Genomic DNA, 25,729 nt, shown 5'->3' with positions numbered 1-25,729 from the left:
TTCAGAATTCATCTGTTTCTATCAGCAATCCCATCATCACTCAACACTAGTGACCTGGTCTTACTGGCAGCTGTAGAACTGGTTCTACAGTCTGATCTCAGGCCTTGCTGTTCTTGACTGTGGATCACAAACCTTCTGTACTTCATGAAGGTGTCTTTTTTCCTACACGGTCTTTCGGGTGTTTTGGTGTTCCTGAGATAGCCGGTGCATTCATTCTTTTTAAGGATGTACCAGATTGTTGGTTTTGTCATCTCTCTTACTTAGAGCCGCAGTGAACAGCTAGGTCCAACTCCAGATTTTTTTATCTTCTCATGAAACGACTCGTCAGTCAATAGCTCCATTACCTTTCAGCCCCTGAAAATAAAATAGGGGAGACCGGGGATAGTTGTAACACTTCCAATTTCTCCAATCAGGGCTAAGTTTCAAATGATGTGACTCATCCTGTGCATGCCCAATTCATTTCTGCTATCACATGTGAAAAATCAGCACATTTCGTCAAACACAGACAATTTAACACGGAAAAAAGTAATTTGTATGCCAAAAAGTAAGTTTTTCTACTTTATTTCCATTTCAAATAGCATTATCTGCTTTGCAGTTAAACTAATCAAACCTAAATTATGTTATTTGTATGTCTATGGGGATATATTCTGTGTAGGTCTTTAGTGCTAATGTTTTAGCCGTTGGCTGTAATGTTAGCTAGTTCATGGCTATAGGAGTCTGGGTCATTTGCAACAGCAACAGTCTGGGTCAGTTGTAACAATAATGCAGATGTTACAACTTACCACACTGTTACTTTAACTTATATTAAACAAGTTGGGGCAACGACATCAGCAGAGAGAGGTTCACTGGTCGCTTTTGTATATGCGGTTAATGCCATTGGCAACACAATTCCTCCACTGTTTGTGTTCCCACACATACATTATGCAGACCACTGTGTCAGAGATGGACCAGTAGGAAGTACTGGTAGTGGAAATAAATCAGGATGGGTGCAAGAAACAGATTTCCTCATCTTTCTGAAGCACTTTGCAAACCACACCAAGGTAAGCCATGAAAAAAAGTAATGGAATTGCGATGCTGGTGAACAACTACATTTTTTCAGTTTCTTTGTTATGTTCAAAATTGGTGGAGCAGTTGTAGGTTATAATGCCCACTGAGCCAATGAGGCCAAACTCAAGGAAGACCAACCAAAATTAATGAAATATTCAGTTGCAGAAAATTCCATAATTTGTCTTTTTTGGGGGGTTGGAATATGTTCAAAAGCTAGATTTCTGCATTCTGTCACACACACACACACACACACACACACACACACACACACACACACACACACACACACACACACACACACAGCTACATAAATGGCTCTAAGTGCATTCATGTGTTGAATAAACAAAGATTACATGTTAATGTTTTGTTAGTACCCTTATTTCATTGTGTTACATTTCACCCCAGGATATGTTACAACTAACCCAGACTATGGGGTTAATTGTAACATTTCACTCTTTGTGTGTGAGACCATACTATGCAATGGGTAATTGTGCTGCAGAGAAAATAGCTGCACTATTTAATAGCCGAGACATGTAAATACTTTGCATTACATTTTGAATCCACTACCTTAAAAGAGCTCCACTTTACAGACAGAAATGTCAAAAATGTTACAACTATCCCCGGTCTCCCCTACTGTATAAAAATGACAGTGGTTCTGAAACAGTTTAGGCAATACTTTTGTTAAACTCACTGAATTAAAGTTTAATGCCTGCATTTTAGTCACATATTTACTGTTTAAAATCCACTGTAATGACATACAGAGACAAATTGTATCTAAACATATGGACCTAACTGTGTGGGACATTCTTGGGGGATTAAAATACAGTGTACAATTCACAGTTTATGTTCAGTCTATTTATTGTTCGGTGTAATCTTTTTGTGTTGCACTCATCTCACATTTTTGCATTTGCTCCATAATCCTGGAAAAATTGCTTTTCATTCTACTGCATATCTATAAAAATCTCTCTCTCACCCCCTGAAGGGTGTGTGTGTTTTTCAAGTTTGGGGACACTACCAGATGCCTGGGAGTTTTCTGGGAGTGTTCTGCACATTATCTTAGCTGTTCCTAGGATTGAATTCTTCCGGAGAGAGACCTCAGATATTGTGCTTGGAATCTGCTGGATCCACTCTTCCACTTTGTGATCTGAAATCCAGATCATGAGCCAAGGTGAAATGATAAACCTCTATATTGGTCGACTTTCTACTTGTGACTGTGATAAAAATCCGTGATCAGAGCAGTGATGCAGCTGAGATCAGGAAAAGAGTACTGCAACCACTCAGGCTCTAATAACAAAATGCAAAGTGCTTTTAAAGACATCCGATTATGAAGAGATACCAAGGCTACAGCAGCAGAATCAGCAGCAACACTGGAGCTGAGAGGAATGCAGTGTCTCAAAGACACATCAGGGGATAAATCCTCTGGTTCAGCTGCGTTTTATTATTATTATTATTATTCACCATCTCAATTTCTGTGAGCAACTAAAACCTGCTCTGGAAACTGAGCCGCCTACATAACGACACAAATGTGTGTTTTCTCTAAAGCATAGGTGTCAAACTCTGGCCCACGGACCAAATTTGGCCCGCAGCCTAATTGCATTTGGCCTGCGAAGCCATACCAAATTACTATTAGAGCGGGCCTACTGGTATTATACAGCTAATATATATATTGTTTAGTATTAAGCTTTGCTTGTTCCATATTCAGTTTTTCAACAAAACTTCTTTGAGTCCATAAGAAAATATTCATTCTTATATCTAGAGGAAGATTTTTTTTTTCAATAAATATTAACGTTAGCCCGCGACTTTGTTCCAGTTTTGAATTTTGGCCCACTGTGTATTTGAGTTTGACACCCCTGCTCTAAAGGTTTATGCCTGTCATGTGACTGCAGTTCTGGGATATCCCACTAGGTGGAGGTGTTGCGTCATTTTACCAAAACAAAAACAAAGAAAAAACGCCTGAACTAGAAAAAAACGTCGTGACGTGTGCAGTCGTAAAACAACGTCATGTCTGTACAAGCAGCTTATGGCTTAGCCTAAACGCTAACATCTTATTTTTGTTTTTTTTGTTTTTTGTTTTTGTTTCGTTTGGCGGGTCGGCTTTTGTTCTAGATGGAGACCCAGAGCCTACCATGAAACTCCGGCTACAGAATGACAGGTGAGCTGAAGCTTAAACGGGGCCTAAGAAAAAACATGCTAGCTGCTAATGCTAACGGCTAGCTGTGTGTAGGAAACGCTCAGTTTTACCTGTTAGCTGCTTTGGACCTTTTTTAGTACTATTACTTGAAAATGTCTGGGGGGTTTTACCTGACGGTAGTTACGTTGGTATAATGAAATGAGTTATGTGGAAATAATGTCAGAGTAATTCACTTTTGTGAACTTTAGCCAACCTAAAAAAGCAGATCTCCAGTCGCATTCGTGCCCCAAAGTAGCACAATACTGTCAGAGAGGAGTCTCGGCTGTTTTAGCATAAACAGTGCTAAACCCTTCATTACTTCTTAACACTTTATTAACGTCTTTACGTCGGTTGTCTCTGTCAGTTGACACGTAAATATGGCCGTGATCGTAGCTGCAGCGGGACACACTCTGACCGAGGCTCTTGTGTCTTAGGACTGATTCCAGAAGAGTACTGAAGCTGAGGGAGTCTCCTACTGTAATGCAGCCTAATTCAACTGAGCGGGGAGGTCATGCGGGAAATGGTTTATCCCTAACTCTGCAACCAGAGCTTTTCACCAGGGCACCTGTCAGTGGTGCTGCTGCCTCCAGCCCTGAGAGCAGTGAGGTACGAGTACCCATGACCGGAGAGTCCAGTGGAGGTGCGTCATCCAGGAGATGCAGGATCAACTCCCACAGCCACTCGCATTCACACGCACACAATCGGGCGCCCCCTTCCAGTTCAGAGCCCGAGCTTGACCCGCCCGACTCTGATCTGGACTCTGGAGAACCCAGCGCCTCTCTTTCTGAGCTACGCTGTCTCTTCCGCTGGCTCCAAAAGAGTCTTCCTTTCCTGGTCATACTGTGCGCTAAGCTGGTGATCCAACATGCTCTAGGTAAGCAGGAGTGAAGAAAGCAGTGTCACCACAGCTGTGAGCACAAGAACGCATGTCATCGTGTCTCTCTTCCTTTACCAGGTTTAGCAGTTGGGGTTGGCCTCTTCACAACCTTTCTGTATGTGAATAAAAACATTCAAACTCAAGTCTTTCTTCAGGTGAGTCAGCAGCTGAAAAACTGTTGATTTGTGATGCGTTTATGAATATTAATTAAGTCCCTAATACGACATGTCTGTGTGCAGGATCGTCACTCAAAGCTGCAGTGCATATGGCTGCTGCTCTTCCTGATCTCCTCCACCTTACTGCTTTACTACACCTTTCTCACAGAGACACTTTATCATTGGTAAGGCACGATCCATTGTGTCACCTCACTTATCACTAGAAATATAGTGTCCGACCTAAAAGTGGAGTGTGATCTGATTTGTTGAAGAGCATTATGTCACCCTTCCTCATAGCCTCATCCTGCTCAGTCCAACCATCGAGCCGCTGGGTTTCTGGGAGACACTCTGGGCAGTCGGCATCACCAACTTTGTAATAAAGTTCCTCTGCATGGGAATCAAGTGCCTTATTCTGCTGCTGCCCTCTTCACTGGTGTCCTATCGAACTCAGGTTTGATTTGTGGATTTATTCTCGACATTGTTGACTTAATGAACAAAACCAAAGTTGGCAGGGCTGGTTCAGTAGCTTAAGTTTATTTCTCCAGGGCCGGTGGCTCATGTTGACTGAGGAGCTGGGTCAAGTCCACCAGGCTATAGCGCCTGTTCCACTGTGGTTCCGCTACCTAGTCACCTACCAGGAGACCGAAGGCACCCCTGGACTTACACTCGGGGTCCTGTTGGCTTTGCTCTACCTCATACTAAAGGTGTGATCCTACAGCTTATATATTTTCTGTAGTATAAATGCTAAAAGGCTTCTGTTTCCTGTTGACAATTACATCGAAACCTGTTGTTTTCTCTCCCTTTTAGCTTTTAGGATTGTATGGTCAGTGGACGTCTTTAATGAAAACTGGGAGACTGTTCCTACGAGTCGAGGTCAGTGTTAAACAGCTTTATATTTAAATTGTGAATTAAAGGTAAATGCAGATTGTGCTGAAGTGTCCATGTTATTTCTCAGTGCACAGGCACAGCAGCCACGAGGAGTCAGTGTAACGAGGCTGGAGATGTCTGCCCCATCTGTCAGGGCGAGTACAGGGAGCCACGTGCACTTCTCTGTCAGGTAAAACGACACGTGCACACTTCCAGGGCCTGCTGTACGCTGCCACAAAAGTGTTGAGTCCCCCCTCATTTCTTTATGATTTGCTCCAAAGGAGCCAGACTTTTCTTTGGACATTGGCTGCTTTTTACTCATCTTCAGTCCTGTTCTTGTACCTGATCATTTTCAGAGGAATGCTTGTTTTAAATGTCTTTTGTTTATTAAGCAATTTAAGGCTGAACTCTAAGTCATTCAAGCATAAAAACTCAAGGACCAGTGAATCAGTGTTAAGTCTTCACATGACACCCCGACAGTGAACCAGCTTAAACGGTTTCTGTTGCTGGCAGCCTGTTTCAAAACATTTGTTCCCATTTCTTTAGCTGAATCTATACAAAGTTTACCTGTTCATAGAAAATCAAGTAATGAGGGGAGGCTCAGGACTTTAGCACAGTCCTGTATTTGCTGCTACAGTGTTTGATGCTTCTGTAAAACACTTTCAAATGGTGAGGTCAGAGTGTGTACAGATGTTCCCTGTCAGATTTTATATCAGGCACACAGCTCTGACTGTGACGTAGACTGTATATAAACCAGGGGTGGGGAACTCTGTGTCTGTGTCCCAATTCAGGGTCTGCAGCCTCAACGATCCTCAACGGCCGCGTACTCAAAGACCGCTAAGGCCGGAAGTGCGAGGCTTGTGAAATGGGACGGTCTAGCCTCCGTCGCGCTGCCCAGGTTGCCTAGCAACCATGATACTAACAGCTGGAAACGTTTCATACAGCTTTGTTTGACAGAAATGAAGGAGAAAATCTTTTGTTCATTTGTTTGTTTCTACATGAGCTTTGATCATTCTCTGATTAAGCTCAGCTATTGAACGGCGTATATTTTAAAGTAAAGGCTTTAAAACCAAGTTAGTACAAACGTCACTAATGTCACATGACTTTGCCGACATGTGGCCAACAGTAATGTTTTAATGTTCTTCGTTATTAAACATTTGCACATAAATAAGTGACATAATATTCAGTACTTACTTAAAGTTTACTCTTCGGGCGCCCCTCATCCGCCGTTTATTTTCGGCAAAATTATCCACACCCACCGCCGCACTATGCATTCTGGGATATGTTGGGCCACAAAGTCTACATCGCCACGTCCTTAAAATTCAGGGAAATGAAGGACGCATTTGAGGGCCGCATTTCGAGCAGCCTTTGAATTGGGACAGCCTTCGTCGTGTCGCTGTGACGTAATCGGCCTTAAAATGCGGCCTTTAAGGCTGCAGACCCTGAATTGGGATACAGACATAGTCCTGCAGGTTTTAGATCTCACCCTGGGTCAACACACTTGAATCACATGATTAGTTCATTACCAGCCTCTGGAGAACTTAAAGACGTGTTGAGGTCGTTTAGCCGTTTAAATCAGCTGTGATGGATCACGGACACGTCTAAAACCTGCAGGGCCCTCGAGGCCTGGAGTTCCCCACCCCTGATATAAAAGATAAACGCAAACATTTCACTGCTGTGAAGAGCATCCATCATGGTGTTTCAGTGTTTAACTTTAATCTTCACCTGACAAAATAAACTTTCATCATTCAATAAAATTTGAAGGGACTGACTGAGAGCATAAACTCACCAGAGTAGCATCGAGTCAGGTAAAAAAGAAAGGGAGCATTTTCCTCTAGATCAGGGGTGGGCAACTCCAGGCCTCGAGTGCCGGTGTCCTGCAGGTTTTAGACGTGTCCTTGATCCAACGCAGCTGATTTAAATGGTTAAATTTCCTCCTCAACATGTCATGAAGTTCTTCAGAGGCCTGGTAATGAACTAATCATGTGATTCCGGTGTGCTGACCCAGGGTGGGATCTAAAACCTGCAGGACACCGGCACTCGAGGCCTGGAGTTGCCCACCCCTGCGTTAGAGGAATGCAAATTTAGGGTACCTTCATATCGGCTTTATTTATTTACTTTACAACAGCTACAACCGTCTATTTATGAAGTCTTGAGCATAGAAGTGCGCCTCGCCTGCTGTTGGAAAATGTCTGCAAGGGGCAGCCAATCAGGACAAAGCTGGTGTAAAGAGTGACGAAGGCGCTAAAACAAACTTGAAGAAGTTCAGTAGCCCTTTTGAGTGTAAAATGTGTTGATGTGCTTTCACTTCTCCGCTGTGCAGCACATATTCTGTGACGAATGCATCGCTCTGTGGTTCAACCGGGAGAAGAGCTGCCCCCTCTGCCGCACGGTCATCACAGAGAAGGTCTACAAGTGGAGGGATGGAGCCACGTCTCCACACCTGCAGATTTATTAATGGTTCAGGTGTGGGATACTGGTATTATTTTGTATGTGATATGTGACTTTTCATGGCTGTCGAGCCCCATTGACAGATAACGTCGTACACACTGTTTCATTAGTCAGTTCAAGGCCGGGGCCAGTGAAGGTACACGACCAGAGGCACGTTTCTGGCTTCTCTTGTTAAATCTCCAGCAAAGAATTTCTTATTTTCTCACCCTCGAGTATTTTTTTGATTTAAGTCGTTTTGCTTTGTGTTGCTTTTCTTCACCTTTAGTCTTTGAAACTTTCCTCGAATGAAAATTTCATTACTTCCACTTTTTTTTAATGTTTTGTGAATATAGGTGCATAAGAGAATTACACACATCACCTGATCCCCGTCTTGTCTAGTGTTACCTAATTTGTGATCGCAACTATTCGATTCATCCAAACGAATGCGCCAAATAAAAGCATCTGCTTTAGTTGTATCAGTTTAAAATCAGCTTGCAGAGCTGACCTTCTGGAACAACTCATAGGTATAATTACTCATTAATATGTGCACACAGCAAACTTCTGCAGATGATTGTGATACTGATTTACACAAATTATTTTTTTACAGGGCTGACGTTGCCCCGTTTTTGTAAAAACCAAAGACTGGGAGAAACATCTATTTTATGTACAAAAATCATTTCACTGTTATTTTTATCCGCTCTGATCCATAAACTCTGATTAAAGATCTACATTTAAGTTAAGAGTTCTTGGCTTGATTTGTGGCACAAACTGGGAACAGTTCCCTGGTGAACAGCTTCCAGTTTATGGGAAAAAAACTTGGACATTATCACTGAGATTAGGGCTGCCACGATTAGTCGACTAGTCACGATTACGTCGACTATCAAAATCGTCGACGACTGATTTAATAGTCGACGCGTCGTTTGAAGCTTTGTAAGATCACAAAAGACGCAGGAATAAGTAGTAGGATTTAAGAGTGTAATAACGGACTGAAACAGAAGATGGCAGCACTGCATGTACAAGGATGCCAGCTGCCGTTAAACCCCGAAGAAGAAGAAGCTGTGTCCCAGAATTCATAGCGCAGCCCAGCTCAGTTTCCAACAATGGCGGCAGCTAGTTAGTTTTAATATTACTCTTATTATTCTTTCTGGGTCACAAAATAAACGTTTAACATATTTTCAGGCGAGAATGTAGCTGTGTAAACCTCAAATATCTGCTCAGTTTATCAAGACACCACATATTTTCAAAAGCGCTCCGACGTTTTCGGAGACGTCTGTTACCCACTAGCTCGATAGCTAGCCGGGGGCTAGGCTAACTAGAGCCGTGAGAACACCAGACTCCCGGCAAATCGTTTTCAAACCCACCAGCGTCTTTCGCTACTCAGGTTAAACATGATATATAAGTCACTTAGATAACTTAAAAATGTTATTGTTTGGCTTTTTTTTAGTATTTTATTTGTTCCTGAGTAAATCGGTTTGGCTGAGATTAAAGTTATAGTTTTTACACAGCTGAATAAACTTCAAGCAGACAGCTGATTATCAGAAGTGTGAGATGCTCGAGAATTTACTCCGGTGTCCTGTTATATTTTAGATCGCAAGGAGTTTATTAAACTTCACCGAAACAATCTGCAAATTTCATTAAAATTTAATAAACTATCATCTTGTCTTTATTCTTAGTTAGCACATACCTTAAACACTTAAAGCTGTAAGCTAATGATAGTTATATAAGAGCAGATGCTGCACGTTTTAAGTCCAATGGATGATGATCTGGTTAGTCGACTAATCGGTGACTAGTCGACTATCAAAATAATCGTTTGTGGCAGCCCTACCTGAGATACACTGAAACGTTCTCTGTTGCACCAGCAGGACTCAGACAGGCTCTGTTCATTTGTTTTATTTCAACTTCATTATGTACATGATACAGTTCAGGTGAAGGATCGACACAACAGAAATGTCACCAGTGACTAAAATATCCTTTTCAACTCGAGACATGTTATCAAGTAAGCTTGATAAAGTATGGTTCAAACATCTGTGTGTAAAATGCTCCTTAAACATACCTGAACAGAAGCAAAATGCACCACTTTTACATCACCGTGTCGCAGACACGACAGTCACACCGAACCTCCCACTCAGACCACGATCAAAGATATACACATCCTAGAAAGGCGTGACAGGACGTCGGCGTTGGTAATCAATCCCAGCCTTACACGCGCACACGCACTCACACAATTACACTATACAGCAAACTGTACATACATGATGTACTCTGTCAGCAAAGGCACAGTGCCGTTCCCATTGGTTTTTGCATCATAACATCATCTATCTTTCCACTGCAAAAGAAAAACTACACTTCAAGTTTTTGGCAAGGAAAGTCTAAAATGAAGAAAAAAAAAGGTTTCAAAGTGAAACTGCCTCGAGATAAATACTGTAAGACGTTCGGACCTTTGAAACATAAAAAAAGCTGCATCTGAGGTTCTTGTAAGACTTTCTATGGAAATAAAATTACACTGTACACGATTATAATTGCAACAGAAGTCAAATCAACTTTTTACACATTCTGCTGCCCTATGTGAATAATACTACATAATAAATACATAGTTTGCATAGTGTAGACAACGAAGTGGAACCACAATGGCACTTGAAATAAATATAAACAAAGTAAGCGAGTGGAGTGGCGGCTGTTAAACACAGCTGCTTTACAGGAATGATCCAAATACATCAGCTCAGTCAGTAAAACCTAAAACATGACGTATGAACCAAAAGTTTCTACACAGTTAATTTGTAGAAAAAGGCGCAAACTTCCTGTGTTGTTTTCATTTTTATGATTACCAGAAAAATCCCCAAAGCTTCAGCTCGTTTTGGCCGAACGTTACCGTCAGCATTTGTGGATTGCAGGGAACAATTTCAAAAACAACAACAGAAGTCACTCATTTAGCTTTCATTACATCATGGGAATCTGAATCAGACCTTTGGTCATTTTTAGGATGACAGGGTTCAATGGCTTGACTCCAAAGGCTCATCTAGCAGCTTTACGTCGCACAAACACCCCAAACATCCCACTCGTAATAGATGGTCTATTCATACAGGCGTGTGTTAATACGCCCTTACGCTTAAAGCCATGTTACAATGCACAAAAAGCACAGTCACAGTACCTTAGACATGAATGCAGCCGATGTCAGTAAAAAAGGCAGTGATACCAATCTGGCTCAGAGTATTTTGGGTCAACATGCTTGTTGGTTTCCAACCATGCCAGTGGCAATGAGACTGCATGAGTAAAAAAATAAGAGCAGGAGATTTAAGTGACACACAAAGGCTTTTGGAGTCTGTTTACATTCAACACAAAGAAAACGAACAGTGTTTCTGGATCGGCGTCCCACAGGAAGCCTTCCAGTCAGACAGAGCAGTGCCAGCATTTGGTATCGACTGTGGTGGAAGTGATGCACTTGGCTGAAATGTCACTTGTCTTTTTATAGCTGCTTTCCTTCAGGCGCGCTCACCTACACCTGCTCTAAGCTCTAGTGATGAAGGCGATCTGACTCTGCCCTTCAAATATAAAGGACCTAACCCTGTGAAACTATGATCCAATAAATCTACCGACTGACAGCGCGATCAGAAATTTCACAGAGTGACTGTTCAGATGAAATGTCACGATGAGGAAGAAACAAACGCTCCTTATTAGAGATCCTTTTCTCACTGTGATGGAGTAGACTCGCCGTAAACACTACAAGTAACGTTACCCTAGACTCGAAGATAGAAGAGCACCAGTAAATCATACAATAATGCCAGTTGAGTACATCTCAATCACCTGAGCCCACTCGTCAGCTGGCGTCAGCACACGTTCGAACAGTTTGTCGAAGAGCACCCCTCTCACACCGCTCTGCTAATTTATAAACTGCTGATTAGCTGTGGCGAGTTACAAAAAAAAAAAAAGGCCCAGGCTAAGTCAGGAGGTTTCCGGCGGTTAAGGAGGGGAAGGCGCTGCTGGAAGAGCTGGTGATCGGCGTTGACAGCGTCAGTCGAAGTAAAAAAAAAAATCCTACAAGTCTCTTTGAAAGGACAAAAGGAAAAGGAAGGGACACTCAAAGAGGGCCGGCGTTCGTAGGCGAGCCGAGCGTCATAGGTTCATTCGTAGGTGTTCGGGCCGCTTGGAGTTCATGGGGTACGCCTGCTTCTTGTAGGGCCCTACACTGATGCCCGAAGGGTGCCTGATGGGAAGCGGCGCGGAAGCCTCGGTGAAGCTGCTGCCGCTCGTGTCCATTTGCTCCACTGCTGAAACCTCCATGGGTTGGTCCATCGAGCTGCTGGGTGAAAGCAGAGACGGGCTGCCGGTCATCAAAGCTCCCCGGTGCCAGTTGCCCCCCCCTGCAAACTTCACCGGACTGAGGAAGAAGATATGACATACTTTGATTAGGCTCAAAGGCTGTTATGTGCGCCACACGGCTACAGTCGTGAAAAAGTACACCAAAGCACACCATCGTACCAGGACTTAGCAACTTGTTTATTTATTTAAATACAACCTGAGAATAAACAACACGACACAACAACGTTGCTTCAGTTCAGTAAGACTTCCAGACTTTGACCGGGTCATTAAACCACATTTAGTTTTCTTCTTGAGACGTTTGGATGTAGGGTCCCTGATGTGTCCTATGAAAGGACCCATTTAGCTTTAGCTGTCGGATAGGAAGCTGCATATTTGGCTCAAGGAGACTTTGGTACACAGGAGTTCCATAGTTGCTGCAAAACGAGCCCAAATCATTATCCCTCTACCACCATGCTCGGCCGGTGAGTTATGGCGTTGTTGCCAGACGTCTTCATTTTGGAACATTGTTCCAGAGGTTTTGTGGCGTGTACAGATACGACTTTGCAATCTAAGCCGTGCTGCCGTGTTCTTCTTTAGAGAAAAGAGCCTTGTCCTTGCAACCTTTGCCTTTTTCTAATTGTACTATTATGAACTTTCCCTGTCGAGTCTGAGATGTGGCTCTGAGGTAGTGCACGGACTGACGTGGCTTTCCTGGGTACAATGACAGTTGTGCTGAACATTTCCTACTTGGGAATAATCTTTCCCACAGTAGAACGATTCACTTGAAATCATTTGGAAATGGTCTTGTGACCCTCTCAAAACTCATGGGCAGCAGCAACTGTTCCTCCTCAGCACTGTGTTAACACACATTAATGCTCAAGACCAGCAAACTGCCAAAACATCTGCCTTTATGGTGGATCAGCAGCTCAACTGATGATCAGTCAACTGCATTTGATCAGCAGCATCGGGCTAATCACGGTTTTAATGGGAGCAGTAAGGGAGTACCGTCCACTGATTCTGCATTCTGGCTTCAAATTATTTTGTGTTGTTGTTCATCTGAGGTTGTATATAAATCATTTTAAGGTTGTTTTCTAGTTAATGTTCTTATTCATGAAACCTTAGACATGAAAGGATGCGTACAATTACCCCCAAAACTTCCCTCACCTTCCTTATCCATTTTTTTATTCAATTCATTTAAGCTTTAATGACTTTAAATGCTTCACTGTTAGCCAAGCAACTTTAAGCTATTCACAAGGTCAGCAAGTGAGTCATCAGCATGAAGACTTGTTTTGGGAAATTTTTTAAATGACCAGTGGAATTGAACAGATCTGCAGAGAAAAACAACATGCCGTTACCTCACAGGTGTTCTCGGGCTTCCCGGGAACTTTCGCGGCGAGCGGACCTTTGGCTCAAAGGAGAACTTCTCTTTGACGTTTTCAAGCACAGATGGGGCTACATATGTGAAACCCTGGGGAAGGGGTGGAGGACAAAAACAGAAAGAGATCTCAGCCCACTTCAAAGACCATCTTTCCAAAAACAACCCACAGCTGATGATGAGCAATGAAATGCTGAGTAAACCATATCATGCAATGCGGTGGGAAAGTGAGTGAAGCTTCCAGGAAAACCAACAGGATTAAACCAGATGGGACGCATTAACTGGTTCTCGTAAGACCCACTTGTCGAAAAGGGGGGAAAAAAAACAAAACACGAAACAAAAAAAACAGTATGTCCAGAACTAGCTGCTGTTTGCATGTTTTCAGACAACACAGAAACAGTCAGTGCACCGTTTTCTATTAAAAACTCTGCGTCTGCGTAAATTTAGCAACATCAGCTTTGCACCAGATATTTAGCGTTTTCCTACCTTACATCATCCGACCACAAACGATGACCGGACGAAACTCTGCAAAACACTGACACGCATAGATCTTACCCTGCAACAATTTTATACGCTCACCCACCACTCTGTCAGGTATACCTGTCCCAACTGCTAATTAGTGCACATAACTAACCAGCCAATGGCAGGGCAGCAACTCGCTCATACACATGGTCAAGATGGCGTGTGAGGTTCAGAATGGGGCAAAAGGTGATTTAAGCGACTCTGGTCCGAGTATATCTAAGAAACTGCTGATCTGCTGGGATTTTCCCACACTATCACCTCCTGAGTTTACAGAGAGTGGTCCAAAACAGAAAATAATCCAGTAAGCAGCCATTCTCTGCTAATGCCGGAGAGGCTGGCCAGACTCTACCCAACAGAGCACTTTGGATGTGTTGAAACGAGAGTCGCATCATGGACGCAGCAGCTGTGTGATGCTATCCTGTCAATTAGTGCTGCTCAATTAATCGAATTTTAATCTCGATTACGATCTGGGCTTTCAACAATCATTAAAAATGACTGAGCCGATTATTAGCCCCTCCCTCGTGCTTTACTCTCGCGCTGCTCCGTGTGGCAAATCGAGCGCACCTCTCTGCGTTTCGAACACGCGTCACAACAATTAAGAGCAGCGGTCTCCAACCTTTTTTGCGCCACGGACCGGTTTATGCCCGACAATATTTTCACGGACCGGCCTTTAAGGTGTCGCGGATAAATACAACAAAATAAAACTAGTACCTGGTACCGAAAAAAAGAAGATTTATTCATAACACACGTGAAAAGACCCAGGAAAACCGAGTAAACGATAAAAACGATAACAAAATAACGCTGAAAACCGATAAAAACCCTGAAAACTAAACATTTCACACCTGAGCCTCAACTCTCGCGTCCCGGAACCAAACGACTCACGGACCGGTACCGGTCCGAGGCCCGGGGGTTGGGGACCGCTGATTAAGAGGACCCGAGGGAAGCTCGGAAAGCTAAGCAGAAGTTATTTAGAGAGGAGAGTGACTGCTGTTGGTTGAAAAGAGGTAAAAAAAAACTTCAGAGGTGTGGAAACATTATGGGTTCATGAGTCAGACGTGGATCAAGTAGACACAGTGTGTAAACTTTGCTACGGTGTCGTAGCTGCACCACAGAGCATTGTTATTGTTAAATAAATATCGTCAAATAATCGAGATCTCAATTTCAGTGAAAATAATCGTGATTATCATTTTTGCCATAATCGAGCAGCCCTACTGTCGATGTGGGCCGGCACCTTGTTGCGTTACCACAGAGAACTGAGTCGGTTCTGAAGGTTCACTAACACTTGCAAGGTGTAACTAATGAAGTGGCCGGTGAGTGTACTTGCACTGTCAGGTGGTCACATTAAAAGCAAAGCAGTTGTTTGTCCTTTGACTCCAATCACATGAGTGACTTATCACCAACGATTAGTCCACAGAGTAAAAGGCACCAGTTACACACCAGGAAGACTTGATTGGCACTTTCGCTGAGCATGGAGTCGTCGGGGCTGTCCACTGGAGTCTGACTGGTGAACTTGGAATCAAACTGGCTGACATCATCAGCTGATTGCTGTAAAAAAAATACAATAATAATCAGGTTAGTTAATGACCTTCATGGCCACATTACACAGGATGTGTGTGGAAGACAAACTCACCAGAAATGGTTTAAATGGAGGCTCTACTTTGCGAGCAAGGAGTTCGTCCCAATTTATAAGGCGGAAGAACGTGTGGGCCTGGAAACATGACAGCTGTTTGTGTCTGTGTGGTTTTTTAAAACAGATTTTTCAAGCTCCGTCTGAAAAGCGATGCCTACCTGGACTTCAGCTGCATCTCCTGGACCGCCGCCGAGTCGCAACGAGGCATTTCTTTTCAGCAACTAGAAAAAACAAAAGTATTCGTATTTCTGACAGCAGATCAGTGCTTTTTAACGAGACACAACATGGCGTGTGAAGCGTGTGGCGAGGAGCTTTAACAGCTCACCTTTTTCAGAAGGTCCCTGGCTTCTTGCGTGAGGTAAGGTGGAAGGCTGAGTTTACATTTTAAGATTTTGTCTATGGTCTTCTTTCGGTTTTCACCGGTGAACGGAGGCTGAGGAACAGCAGCAGATTGGAAACGTTAGCTGAGCAGCACGATGAGGACGCTGTAACGGTTCCGGTTACTTGCATTAGTTACGGCATTAAGAGGTTGACTGGTTTGTACTTACTGCTCCTGTCAGCATGTCGTACATGAGCGCTCCCAGACTCCACCAGTCCACAGCACGATTATGTCCACTCCTCATCAGGATCTCTGGAGCCCTGAGGAAGAAGAGGCAGAGGAGAAGGCGTGTCAAACAAGAGACATGAATGTGCTGATGTGGATGTAAATCATCAGACTGTTTGCCATACATGTACTCGATAGTGCCGCAGAAGGTGTGGGTGACTGTTCCATCATGGATGGACTCTTTGCATAGGCCGAAGTCCGTCAGCTTCACGTGTCCTAGAAGGTGGATGCGTACAGAGGACACGTTAGAAGGTTCAAAGTTGTGTTTTCATAGTTGAATGTAAAACAAGCAGAAGATATTTGCAAGAAAATCTCAGTTGGTGAAGGACATGTATCTAGGTCGGACATAGGGCTGGGCGATATGGCCTAAAATTCATATCGCGATATAATTTGAAGCACGTGCGGTAACGATATATATCGCGATATATTCTTTTCTTCTGTATAACGTATTTTCCACACTATAAGGACTTTAATTTCCTCAAAAATCGAGAGTGTGCCTTATGTATGAATTCTGGTTGTGCTTACTGACCTTGAACCGATTTTGGCAGAAATCTGTTAAAAAATGTTTTAGTACAACTTTGGTAAGCAGCACTGCTTGATGGATTGTCAGAGCATTACGGCTGCTGTGGTGAGGAGCTTCGCGGAGGAATCTGGGTCCAAAACTCCGTCCACTTCAGGTCCCAAAGTCAAACGAACACTGAGAGTTAAAAACGGTCTAAATTCTTTCATCTTTAATAAAATCATCAGCGTTGCTGCTTTATCGAGTGTAACAATTAAGTTTAACATCCATGAAAACAGAAGTTATTAAATTTAACAGAGTTACAAGTTAGCAGGAAGTTAGCTCGCTAGTTTACACCTAAACATTTCATACCATGTTCTGACAGAGACTATTGAAACTAATTCAAACGTACAGCTCTGCTGTCACTTCCAACATAAATGAAGACAGAAACTAAACAGCAGTGACGTTTGTAGGGTTACTGAAGTTGGACTAGCTGGTATATAATGATGTGCTACGTGATCGCTAGATACACAGCTATGTTAGCATAACATTAGCACAGTGAAGCTGGAGGATGAACGCCAACTTTTTTTCCACTTGATAAAAGTTAACGTGAGGGATTCTGGTGGTCAGGGACAAATGCAATCGCATAGCAGGATGCTGTACACGGGCCAAACTTCAGTCAGGAGAACAACTGAGATCATTCATCCACAATACGAGGTTAGTCATTAATATACTGCAACAACATGGGAACAGAGCAGCTGCGAGAGAATTCAGCATTAATGAATCAATGTTACGGAAGTGGAGGAAGCAGTTTTTGGCTTTCCCCATATTTCAAAAGTGCTTCATCTCTTTGCTGTGACTGTTGCCCGGCATAATTTGCAGATGATAATTGTTGTAGCTGCTGCGATGCTTTCGACCAAAACAGGCGCAGCTTGATGACATCATCAACATGCGCTATCACGATAGAGCGGTATAGTCAAAATCTCTATCGTTGGCCAAATTTATATCGTCTCTATCGCCCACCCCTAGTCGGACGTTTAGTAAGCAGCTCCGAGTGTTTCAGTACCGTTGTTATTGAGCATGATGTTCTCAGGTTTTAAGTCCCTGTAGATGATGCCTTTTTGGTGCAGGTGACCCAGCGCCATTGAGATCTCGGCCAGGTAGAAACTGTCAACAGAAAAAGAAAAACACAACGCAGGTCCCATATTTAGTCGAATGCATTGACATTTCTATCCATTTTCCCTCATTACTCTTCTATGTTTACGCACATTTTTTGCCCACGTTATGATGTAATGTTTACACTCCTGTGCCTTTCTGCACTCAGTGTCTCTTTCATTATTCTAGGAATACTACTAACCCTTATTTGTTCAGCACTTTGGTTCATGGAGTCTCCATCTACAGACTGTGTTTATAAGACAAAAGGACAGTCCTACTGTTCCAGCTCAGTGTCTGAGAAACAGTCACCTATGTGCCTCCCTTCACCTAAGTCAGTTCCTCAAACTTTAAACTCCCCCTTGTGCCAATTTCCTCGATGTAATTTTTTTTCCTTATGATGCTTTTTGGTGCTACAGTTTAAATACGTCCGTCTGCTCCAATCAGAACACAAGCAGCTACTTTTTGTCTCTTTGTTTTATTCCTAGAAATATTTTGGAGAACCTGTTTTTGACCGAATGTGAATCATAAAGTCACATCACTGTTAAGATGCCTCTTCTGTGGTTTAACATCCTAAATGCATGGTGCTGATCATGAAATATGCAAACATGCAAGTTAATGTAAAGATGCAACTACTGTATAAAGCAGCAAATCAACCTGTTCAGCAAGCTGGTAGGAAGGACTGATGTGAAACATCACAGCATTACAGCCACAGGAGTTAGTGTGGAACAAACAAAACAACTTCACACGTCTGGTCAAAAACAACAAATTGTATCAATGTAGATAATGTTCCTCTCAGTTCCTCACTAAGGCTACGTTCACTCTGCAGGTCTTGATGATCAATTCTGATTTTTTGATCAAATCCGATTTTTTTGTCTGCTCGTTCACACTACAAATAAAATGTGACAGCAAACGCGCTCTAGTGTGAACGCTCAAAGCGGCCACATGCACAAAAGAAGACGTCACACACAACGCGCTCTGTTTAGACCCAGAGCAACAGTATGTTTGACTGATGGCTTTAATATAAAGACTTCGGACTTTATGTTTCCCAATTTTTGCTTTAAGTTATTTTGTTATTTACATAATAATGTAAATAACCTAATAATGATCCTTATTGCTGTTTTAGAGGAGCGCTGCTTCAAAGGATAGTTGCAGATTTCTGTCAGAATCTGCAGATTATACAGAACAAATAAAATGTTCACGTTTCTCCAACGTTGTCTTCCCAGCAGTTTCACTGGGTGGTCAGGAAGCGTTCACGATGTCTTCTCCAGCGCTGATAATTGGCGTCTGTCTTGTGTCAGTGACGTAAAAGATGGATTTAATACGACTTGACCATCAAACAGCAGCTTTCTGAAACATCAGATATGTATCAGATTCAGAACCACATACGAAAGTGACCCAGATCGGATTTGAAAATATCGGATTTGTGCCGTTCACACTGTCACACCATGATGGGATATGGGTCGCAGAGGGTCAAAAAAAATCGGATTTGATGCGCTTTCGCCTGCAGTGTGAACGTAGCCTCAGACGGTCATCTCTGTTTTTGGTGAAAGTGGATATTAATAAGTGCTAACTTCCACCTACTCATGTTTGCGTTCAGTGTGTGCATAACATGTCAGATACGTTTGTTTTTATATGTCACACGTGGTACGTAAGGATTTTTAGGGATGATGTTTACATTTGTCCTTGTTTTCATTGGACACTGGCTTTGTTGTGATAATGTAAGCTTGCAGCTGTGCTTACTGTGAGCACAGTAAACTGAACGAGGTTTTACCAGCAACAGACCAACTCACCATGCTGTGTCCTCCATGAAGATTCCCTCTCTTTCCAGCTGCATGAACAGCTCCCCGCCTAGTTACCACATACGAAAACTCATCGTTCAAATGTATTCACACTGGGAATGAGGAGCTGCACTGATAGAATGACTGGGAATTCCTTCTCACCACTCAGATACTCGAGGATGAGGTACAACTTTCCCCCCGTCTGGAAGGCATAGATCAGGTCAACGATGAACGGATGTTTAACCTCCTCCAAAATGTTCCTCTCGGCTTTGGTGTGGGCGGTGTCCTTTGCGTTACGCACAATCATGGCCTGGACAGAAAAGCACAGTGCAGGGGTGTGAAACTATTTGGGCAATAAATCTTACCCCATTAGCTGGCACGAAACCTTTAAAACATCAGCTGCAGAGGCAGAGCGGGAACCGGGACGCCAAGATGGTAGCTACAGCTAAGTCTCATTAAGCTAATAAACAGTCATTAAGCGAAACCTCAGGCTTCAGGGAATATGAGCTGGTTTTTCAAGGAGAGCCAGACATGAGCTCTCTGTCGACAGCAGAGAGGAGGCAAGCTGAACAGAAGCAGCAGCTCTGAGGTGTCATGAGAAAAACGCCTGGTGCCGTTATTTTAGGTTGGTTTGTCCTTAGTTTCTGGCTTCATAGCTCAGCGTAAGAGGATATCATATTCAGATCACCTGCTCCGGACTCGTAGCTATCTCGTGCTTACGTACGGAGAACTCGGACATCAACTCTGCAACACCAGACTGATTGTGTATTCAGACACGGGCCAGTTTCTACGAATGAACCCGACTCGAGCACATGCAAGCAGATTTACTCACCTTCTTTAAAACTTTCATAGCAAATATCTTCCCAGAGGTGGCGCCCGATACCTTCCGAACCTGGAACACCTGCAAAAATAATTTACATTTGTATAAAGTCATTTAAGGAGGGGTGCTACAAGGTTCATCAAATTTTATCTAAGACTAAAGCGCACAAAGAAAGAAATGCATTTCCTGAAAGACAAGCAGCAGTGATACAACACAGATTTCTTAAATGTTACATCAAATATGTGCAGCACTCCCTCGCACTGTGGCATGGAACTAAGGTCATAACGGCCATAATGAAACGCTGCTCTCACTCTGCGCAGTGAGAGCAGGTGAACGTAATGCCAATGCTTAAAATGTATCTATATGTTAGTTTGAATATCTTGAACTTCAGCTGACAGCTTCCAGAGAGATATTAGATGATTTTATAGCTAACATTATTGCTAAGCATGTGACTTTTGTAGCTTATTTAAGACTTTTAAATACCACCTTTTCAAAAACTACGATGAATGTACCGTCACTTATCCTTTGGCTGCGCGTGTTTGCAGCTAGGGCTGCCACAAACTATTATTTTGATAGTCGACTAATCAGATCATCATCCATTGGACGTAAAACGTACAGCTTATTGCACCAGCAGCATCTGCTCTTATATAACTATCATTAGCTTACAGCTTTAAGTGTTTAAGGTATGTGCTAACTAAAAATAAAGATAGTTTGTTAAATTTTAATGAAATTTGCAGATTGTTTCGGTGAAGTTTAATAAACTCCTTGCTATCTAAAATATAACAGGACACCGGAGTAAATTCTCGAGCATCTCACACTTCTGATAATCAGCTGTCTGCTTGACGTTTATTCAGCTGTGTAAAAACTATAACTTTAATCTCAGCCAAACCGATTTACTCAGGAACAAATAAAATACTAAAAAAGACAAACAATAACATTTTTAAGTTATCTAAGTGACTTATATATCATGTTTAACCTGAGTAGTGAAAGACGGCGGTGGGTTTGAAAACGATTTGCCGGGAGTCCGGTGTTCTCACGGCTCTAGTGAGCCTAGCCCCCGGCTAGCTATCGAGCTAGTGGGTAACAGACGTCTCCGAAAACGTCGGAGCGCTTTTGAAAATATGTGGTGTCTTGATAAACTGAGCAGATATTTGAGGTTTACACAGCTACATTCTCGCCTGAAAATATGTTAAACGTTTATTTTGTGACCCAGAAAGAATAATAAGAGTAATATTAAAACTAACTAGCTGCCGCCATTGTTGGAAACTGAGCTGGGCTGCGCTATGAATTCTGGGACACAGTTTCTTCTTCTTCTTCGGGGTTTAACGGCAGCTGGCATCCTTGTACATGCAGTGCTGCCATCTTCTGTTTCAGTCCGTTATTACACTCTTAAATCCTACTACTTATTCCTGCGTCTTTTGTGAGCTTACAGAGCTTCAAACGACGCGTCGACGATTTTGATAGTCGATGTAATCGTGACTAGTCGACTAATCGTGGCAGCCCTAGCTGTGGGGCCCAGATATTTTGAATTGGAAAAATTATACATTTGAGACAAATTCAATCGCTCAGGTATGAATTTCAAAATCATTGTCTTTACTCTTAAAAAATAAGACTAAAATCATCTGTTCTTACTTCGTATAAGGAAAGGCTTGAGTTCTGACCCTCAGTTAAAAATACAGAGAAACTTTTGCCAAATTATGCAACATGACGATGATATCAAAACAGCTGCCAATGTGCTACATTTTCTTCTTTTTTCTTAATACAACTGTGTTATCTCATAACTCTAAGTAAGTCCCAAGTTACGGAAAATGACTTTGTTGTCATCTCAGGCCAAACCACTTCAGACAGAGCGAGTCATGCATCTGCTTGCTAAGTGAAAAATGTTTCCAAAATAACTAATGTGCTCTGTCATTGTCAAGTTTAGCAACGAAGCATCAGGGAAGTTCCAGAGCTCTACATCCACAAAAATAAGGCAGAACCTACAATGTGCACTCATCTTTAAAATCTCCATTTGTCCTAAGATTAGATACAAGGAGCTGCAGACGGATTACTTTGATGCTTTATGTCTATGCAAGGAAAGGCTTCTACTTCTTTGCTTCAAGAGCTTACAGTAAAGGTGAAACAGGATTTCTTTCTTCCTACCACAGGAAAAATATTGCTAGATATTTGTGGGAATTGGAGGGCTGTTGATAAACAACAATGACACTGTAAACTATTGCCAAATTTCCCATTCCACCCACTGGAATTTCAAGACATCTGCAATGCCTCCCACACATACTGACACCAGGTCCCAGGCTAAGAAATATAAGTTGCATTTTACACGATTTTAAAAACAAAGGGTTTTTAAATTAACGCTGCATCAAATGCATGCGAATATAAACATCTAAGTTAAGCCTTTTCAAACCCTAACTTTCAAGTCAAGAGGGGTCAATAAAAGGAGGAGGGAAAACGTGTCAGAGAGAAATGTCGATTTGAGAGTCTTGAGTCCTCACCTTTCCATAGCCACCTTTTCCCAAAACTTTCAGCAGCTCAAAGCATTCGGGCCTGATCTGCTCTGTTCCCTTGTTCACGCTGTTCTCTGAAATTTCAAACTTCTCACAGTCATCCATGTTACTGGCAAAACAAAGCAAAAAAATAAATAAAGAAGATAAGAAAGTAAAGATGAAACACAGGTTCAGAATATTTTGCACAACACTGTTAGCATTTTCCAGGCCATACAGCAGAAGTATGGATGAGTGCCACAGACACGTGAGCACCATGACAACATTGGGTAATGGCTGGACTTTTTCTAATGCTAGTTTTATCTTATTTATTTTTATGTATTTTGTTTGGGGTGGGGGGACTGGCTGAGTGAGATCAGTGCCCACTGCTGAAGCACTTCCACACAAAGATCCCTCAGATATTTCCAAGTGAGAACAAAGAAGCCAAACAGGATTATCACAGATTACATTGATTGTTTTACCTGCTTCACACAGCACCACAGCTCTCCACCTGGATACATGAATGGCTCTCAAAGCTACCAGGTTTCAGTTCACTTTAATGGGCGACCCAGCATTAGAAAACAAAACAACCCTGCTACAGAGGGTTGTTATGGTCTGGCACTACATAACTTTAACTGTTAGTTTTCCATTAGGTTTAGTTGCAAATTTCTTATGGCTCAGAAGTACAATCAAGTTCGCTTAAAATCGGTTAGTTGTTTTACCAATTTAAAAACAGCTATGACGGGATTTCGGTTATTCCCAGATCCTGAAATGTTGACTCCCACGCATCCAATTAAGAAAAAATGTTTTGTTCCCTTTTTCGAAACACAGTGAATCACAATATCGCTTATACTCACAAATCAAAGCTACTGCACTGCTCCATGTACTCACTGAGCTGCCCCTGGAAACAAAGGGGGACACCGGGACACAACATTTAGGCACACGGGAATGCGAGGGAGAACTGCTCTTTACTAGGGAGTCTGAATCAATCGGAGGTACATTACAGACTTTTTCATTTTCTAGCGATACAGTTTTATTAGCCTAGTTCACTCAAAGTTAGGACCGCCTCACGACTAACCAATACAGTTAAGCAGGGACGTGCTGTATCAGTTTTAAACGAAACTGATAACCAGGGAAGCAGCAACGACAGCAGACTCGTAGCCTCGCGTTAACGTTACACCGCGGTGGGAAGGCTAGCAAAAGTGTGATCCTCTTACCTGCAGTGATGCTAGCACCGGTGGCATTTCAGCCTGTTGTTGGTCGGCTGGAGTATAATTTATTTGTATTATTATTATTTTCTAAAAAACGGTCAGAAAGAGATACACTACTGATTAAATTAAAGTAGCTAACAAAAGGCATATATAGCATTCATGTGCAGCTAATGTAGCTAGTTACACGGCAATAAGAGCATCCCTCTAAAAATACCGATTAATAGCGTTGCCGCTCATAGCTCCATTATCGGACAACCCCTTACGCCCTAACTACTACACCGTCAATTGCTATTGTTTAGCTTTCGTTATGCTTTATTTCTAATCTGACATTTTACCTTCTTTTTGATTTCTTTACACTCTGGCGTTGATATCTTCTCTGCTTGTACACTTTCACCTGAAGAATAACCTTACTTGTACTTGAGGGCTGGCTACCTTAACTTAAGCCATCCAACGTCCAAAACTTTAAGTAAAATCCAGAAAATGTAACTGTAATGTTTAATTTCAGTGTAGCTAACGTTGTATGTGAAAGCACATTAATACGCGGGAAAAGAGTGAAAGATGATGTGTCCGATAATGGATACATGGGCACCGGTGTTAGCAATTTAGGCCTCGGAGCTGCTTAGTTCTAGCTAACTGGCTAACAGCAGGGACATTAGCCTTAGCGTTAGCATCAACTCACCCCATCCTCAAATTCTTCGTCAGAGACATTATCATCCGGTTGATCCAAATCGATGTCAAAAACCGCGGCCATGGCCGCGACACCTTACTTGGCGTTAAATGACAAAACACAGGCCCGCTCCGTCACCTCATGTGAGAGCCATTACCGTTACAACCGGCTACAGCAGAAAGCATGGGCTCACCAACCAAAACAACACAGGAATCGAACAGCAGCAACAAAAAGAGCCTCTAGCGTCGGCCGGCGGCACTACTCTGCTCAGGCTGGACGAAAACACCAGGAAAGAGTTCCAGTAACGACAGATCAGGAAAATAAATCCAGTAACTGAAAGAGGGAAAGTGGTCAGATGTGCCAACATAAACAAACAAACACACACTAATAAGAAAAAAAAATAAATGAACGAATAAATATAGGTGGATGATTTATTTCCCAGTCTGTGCAAATTACATTTGAATTGTATTTAAAGATTTGCATAAAAACGTATTTATAGTACATGTTTATGAGAGAATGTATTTCATTTCCTGTTTTTTTTTTCTAAAAATATAGATGATAGTTTTAGACTTGGGGTGGCTTTTTTTTAATCAGAAATTGTGTCATGTGACACAGTAGTGCTCCATGCCATAATCTAACACTAACTTTACATATTCATCAAACAAAGGTCAGATGTATAATGTAAGCTCCTTTTTTATTTTAGCCTACTCACAACAGCAGATTGTAAGACTTAGCAGAGCTTCCTTTCGCTGCTTTCCAAACTTGCAGTACAGACAGTCATATTCATCATAATCTGATCATGTAGGTGAGTCATGCAGTCCAGTGACACTGGACTTCTCTGAGAAATCAGAAATTGACCAAACATAAAATTCAACCACTAAAACTAGTGGTGGTTGACCACCAGGTGGTGTAGCTCAGCTGGTGACATCGCTCAGGGGGTAGAGCAGGTCATCGACGGTCTGTGGGTCGATCCCTGTGTGCTCCCAGCTCCAGTCTGCCAACTGACCCCAAGCTGCCCTCCAATGCATCCATCAGAGTATGAATGCATGTGAATGTTAGACAGAAAGCACTTAAATAGACTGACACAGGGAAAAGGGCTTTAAAACCAGCTTTTGTGTATAACAGTAAATTTAAACGTTCACAGGT

The 25,729-nt window shown here is 42.4% G+C and overlaps 2 protein-coding genes across 2 annotated transcripts; one reads left to right on the top strand and one right to left on the bottom strand.

Moving 5' to 3' along the window:
* Positions 1–3,023: 3,023 nt before the first annotated feature.
* On the top strand, positions 3,024–8,281 carry rnft1 (ring finger protein, transmembrane 1). Its single transcript, XM_087847029.1, has 9 exons — positions 3,024–3,199; positions 3,652–4,091; positions 4,173–4,249; positions 4,334–4,434; positions 4,547–4,700; positions 4,795–4,953; positions 5,057–5,122; positions 5,205–5,306; positions 7,440–8,281. The coding sequence occupies exons 1-9, from the start codon at positions 3,174–3,176 to the stop codon at positions 7,572–7,574; spliced, it is 1,260 nt and encodes a 419-aa protein (XP_087703155.1). The 5' UTR covers positions 3,024–3,173; the 3' UTR covers positions 7,575–8,281.
* A 1,142-nt stretch (positions 8,282–9,423) lies between these two features.
* rps6kb1a (ribosomal protein S6 kinase B1a) lies at positions 9,424–24,806 on the bottom strand. Its single transcript, XM_087847028.1, has 15 exons — positions 24,596–24,806; positions 23,563–23,606; positions 22,718–22,838; positions 20,238–20,306; positions 19,568–19,715; positions 19,418–19,475; positions 17,539–17,639; positions 16,099–16,189; positions 15,918–16,008; positions 15,695–15,802; positions 15,528–15,590; positions 15,370–15,447; positions 15,177–15,284; positions 13,198–13,310; positions 9,424–11,921 (listed from the first exon to the last, which is right to left on the bottom strand). The coding sequence occupies exons 1-15, from the start codon at positions 24,665–24,667 to the stop codon at positions 11,657–11,659; spliced, it is 1,530 nt and encodes a 509-aa protein (XP_087703154.1). The 5' UTR covers positions 24,668–24,806; the 3' UTR covers positions 9,424–11,656.
* Between the last annotated feature and the right edge of the window lie 923 nt (positions 24,807–25,729).

The sequence above is a fragment of the Neolamprologus brichardi genome, chromosome 10, assembly GCF_056152115.1.
Source record: "Neolamprologus brichardi isolate AB-2024 chromosome 10, ASM5615211v1, whole genome shotgun sequence".
Taxonomy (NCBI): domain Eukaryota; kingdom Metazoa; phylum Chordata; class Actinopteri; order Cichliformes; family Cichlidae; genus Neolamprologus; species Neolamprologus brichardi.
Note: the sequence above shows the minus strand (reverse complement) of the source record. Positions and strands in the feature narration are given on the sequence as shown.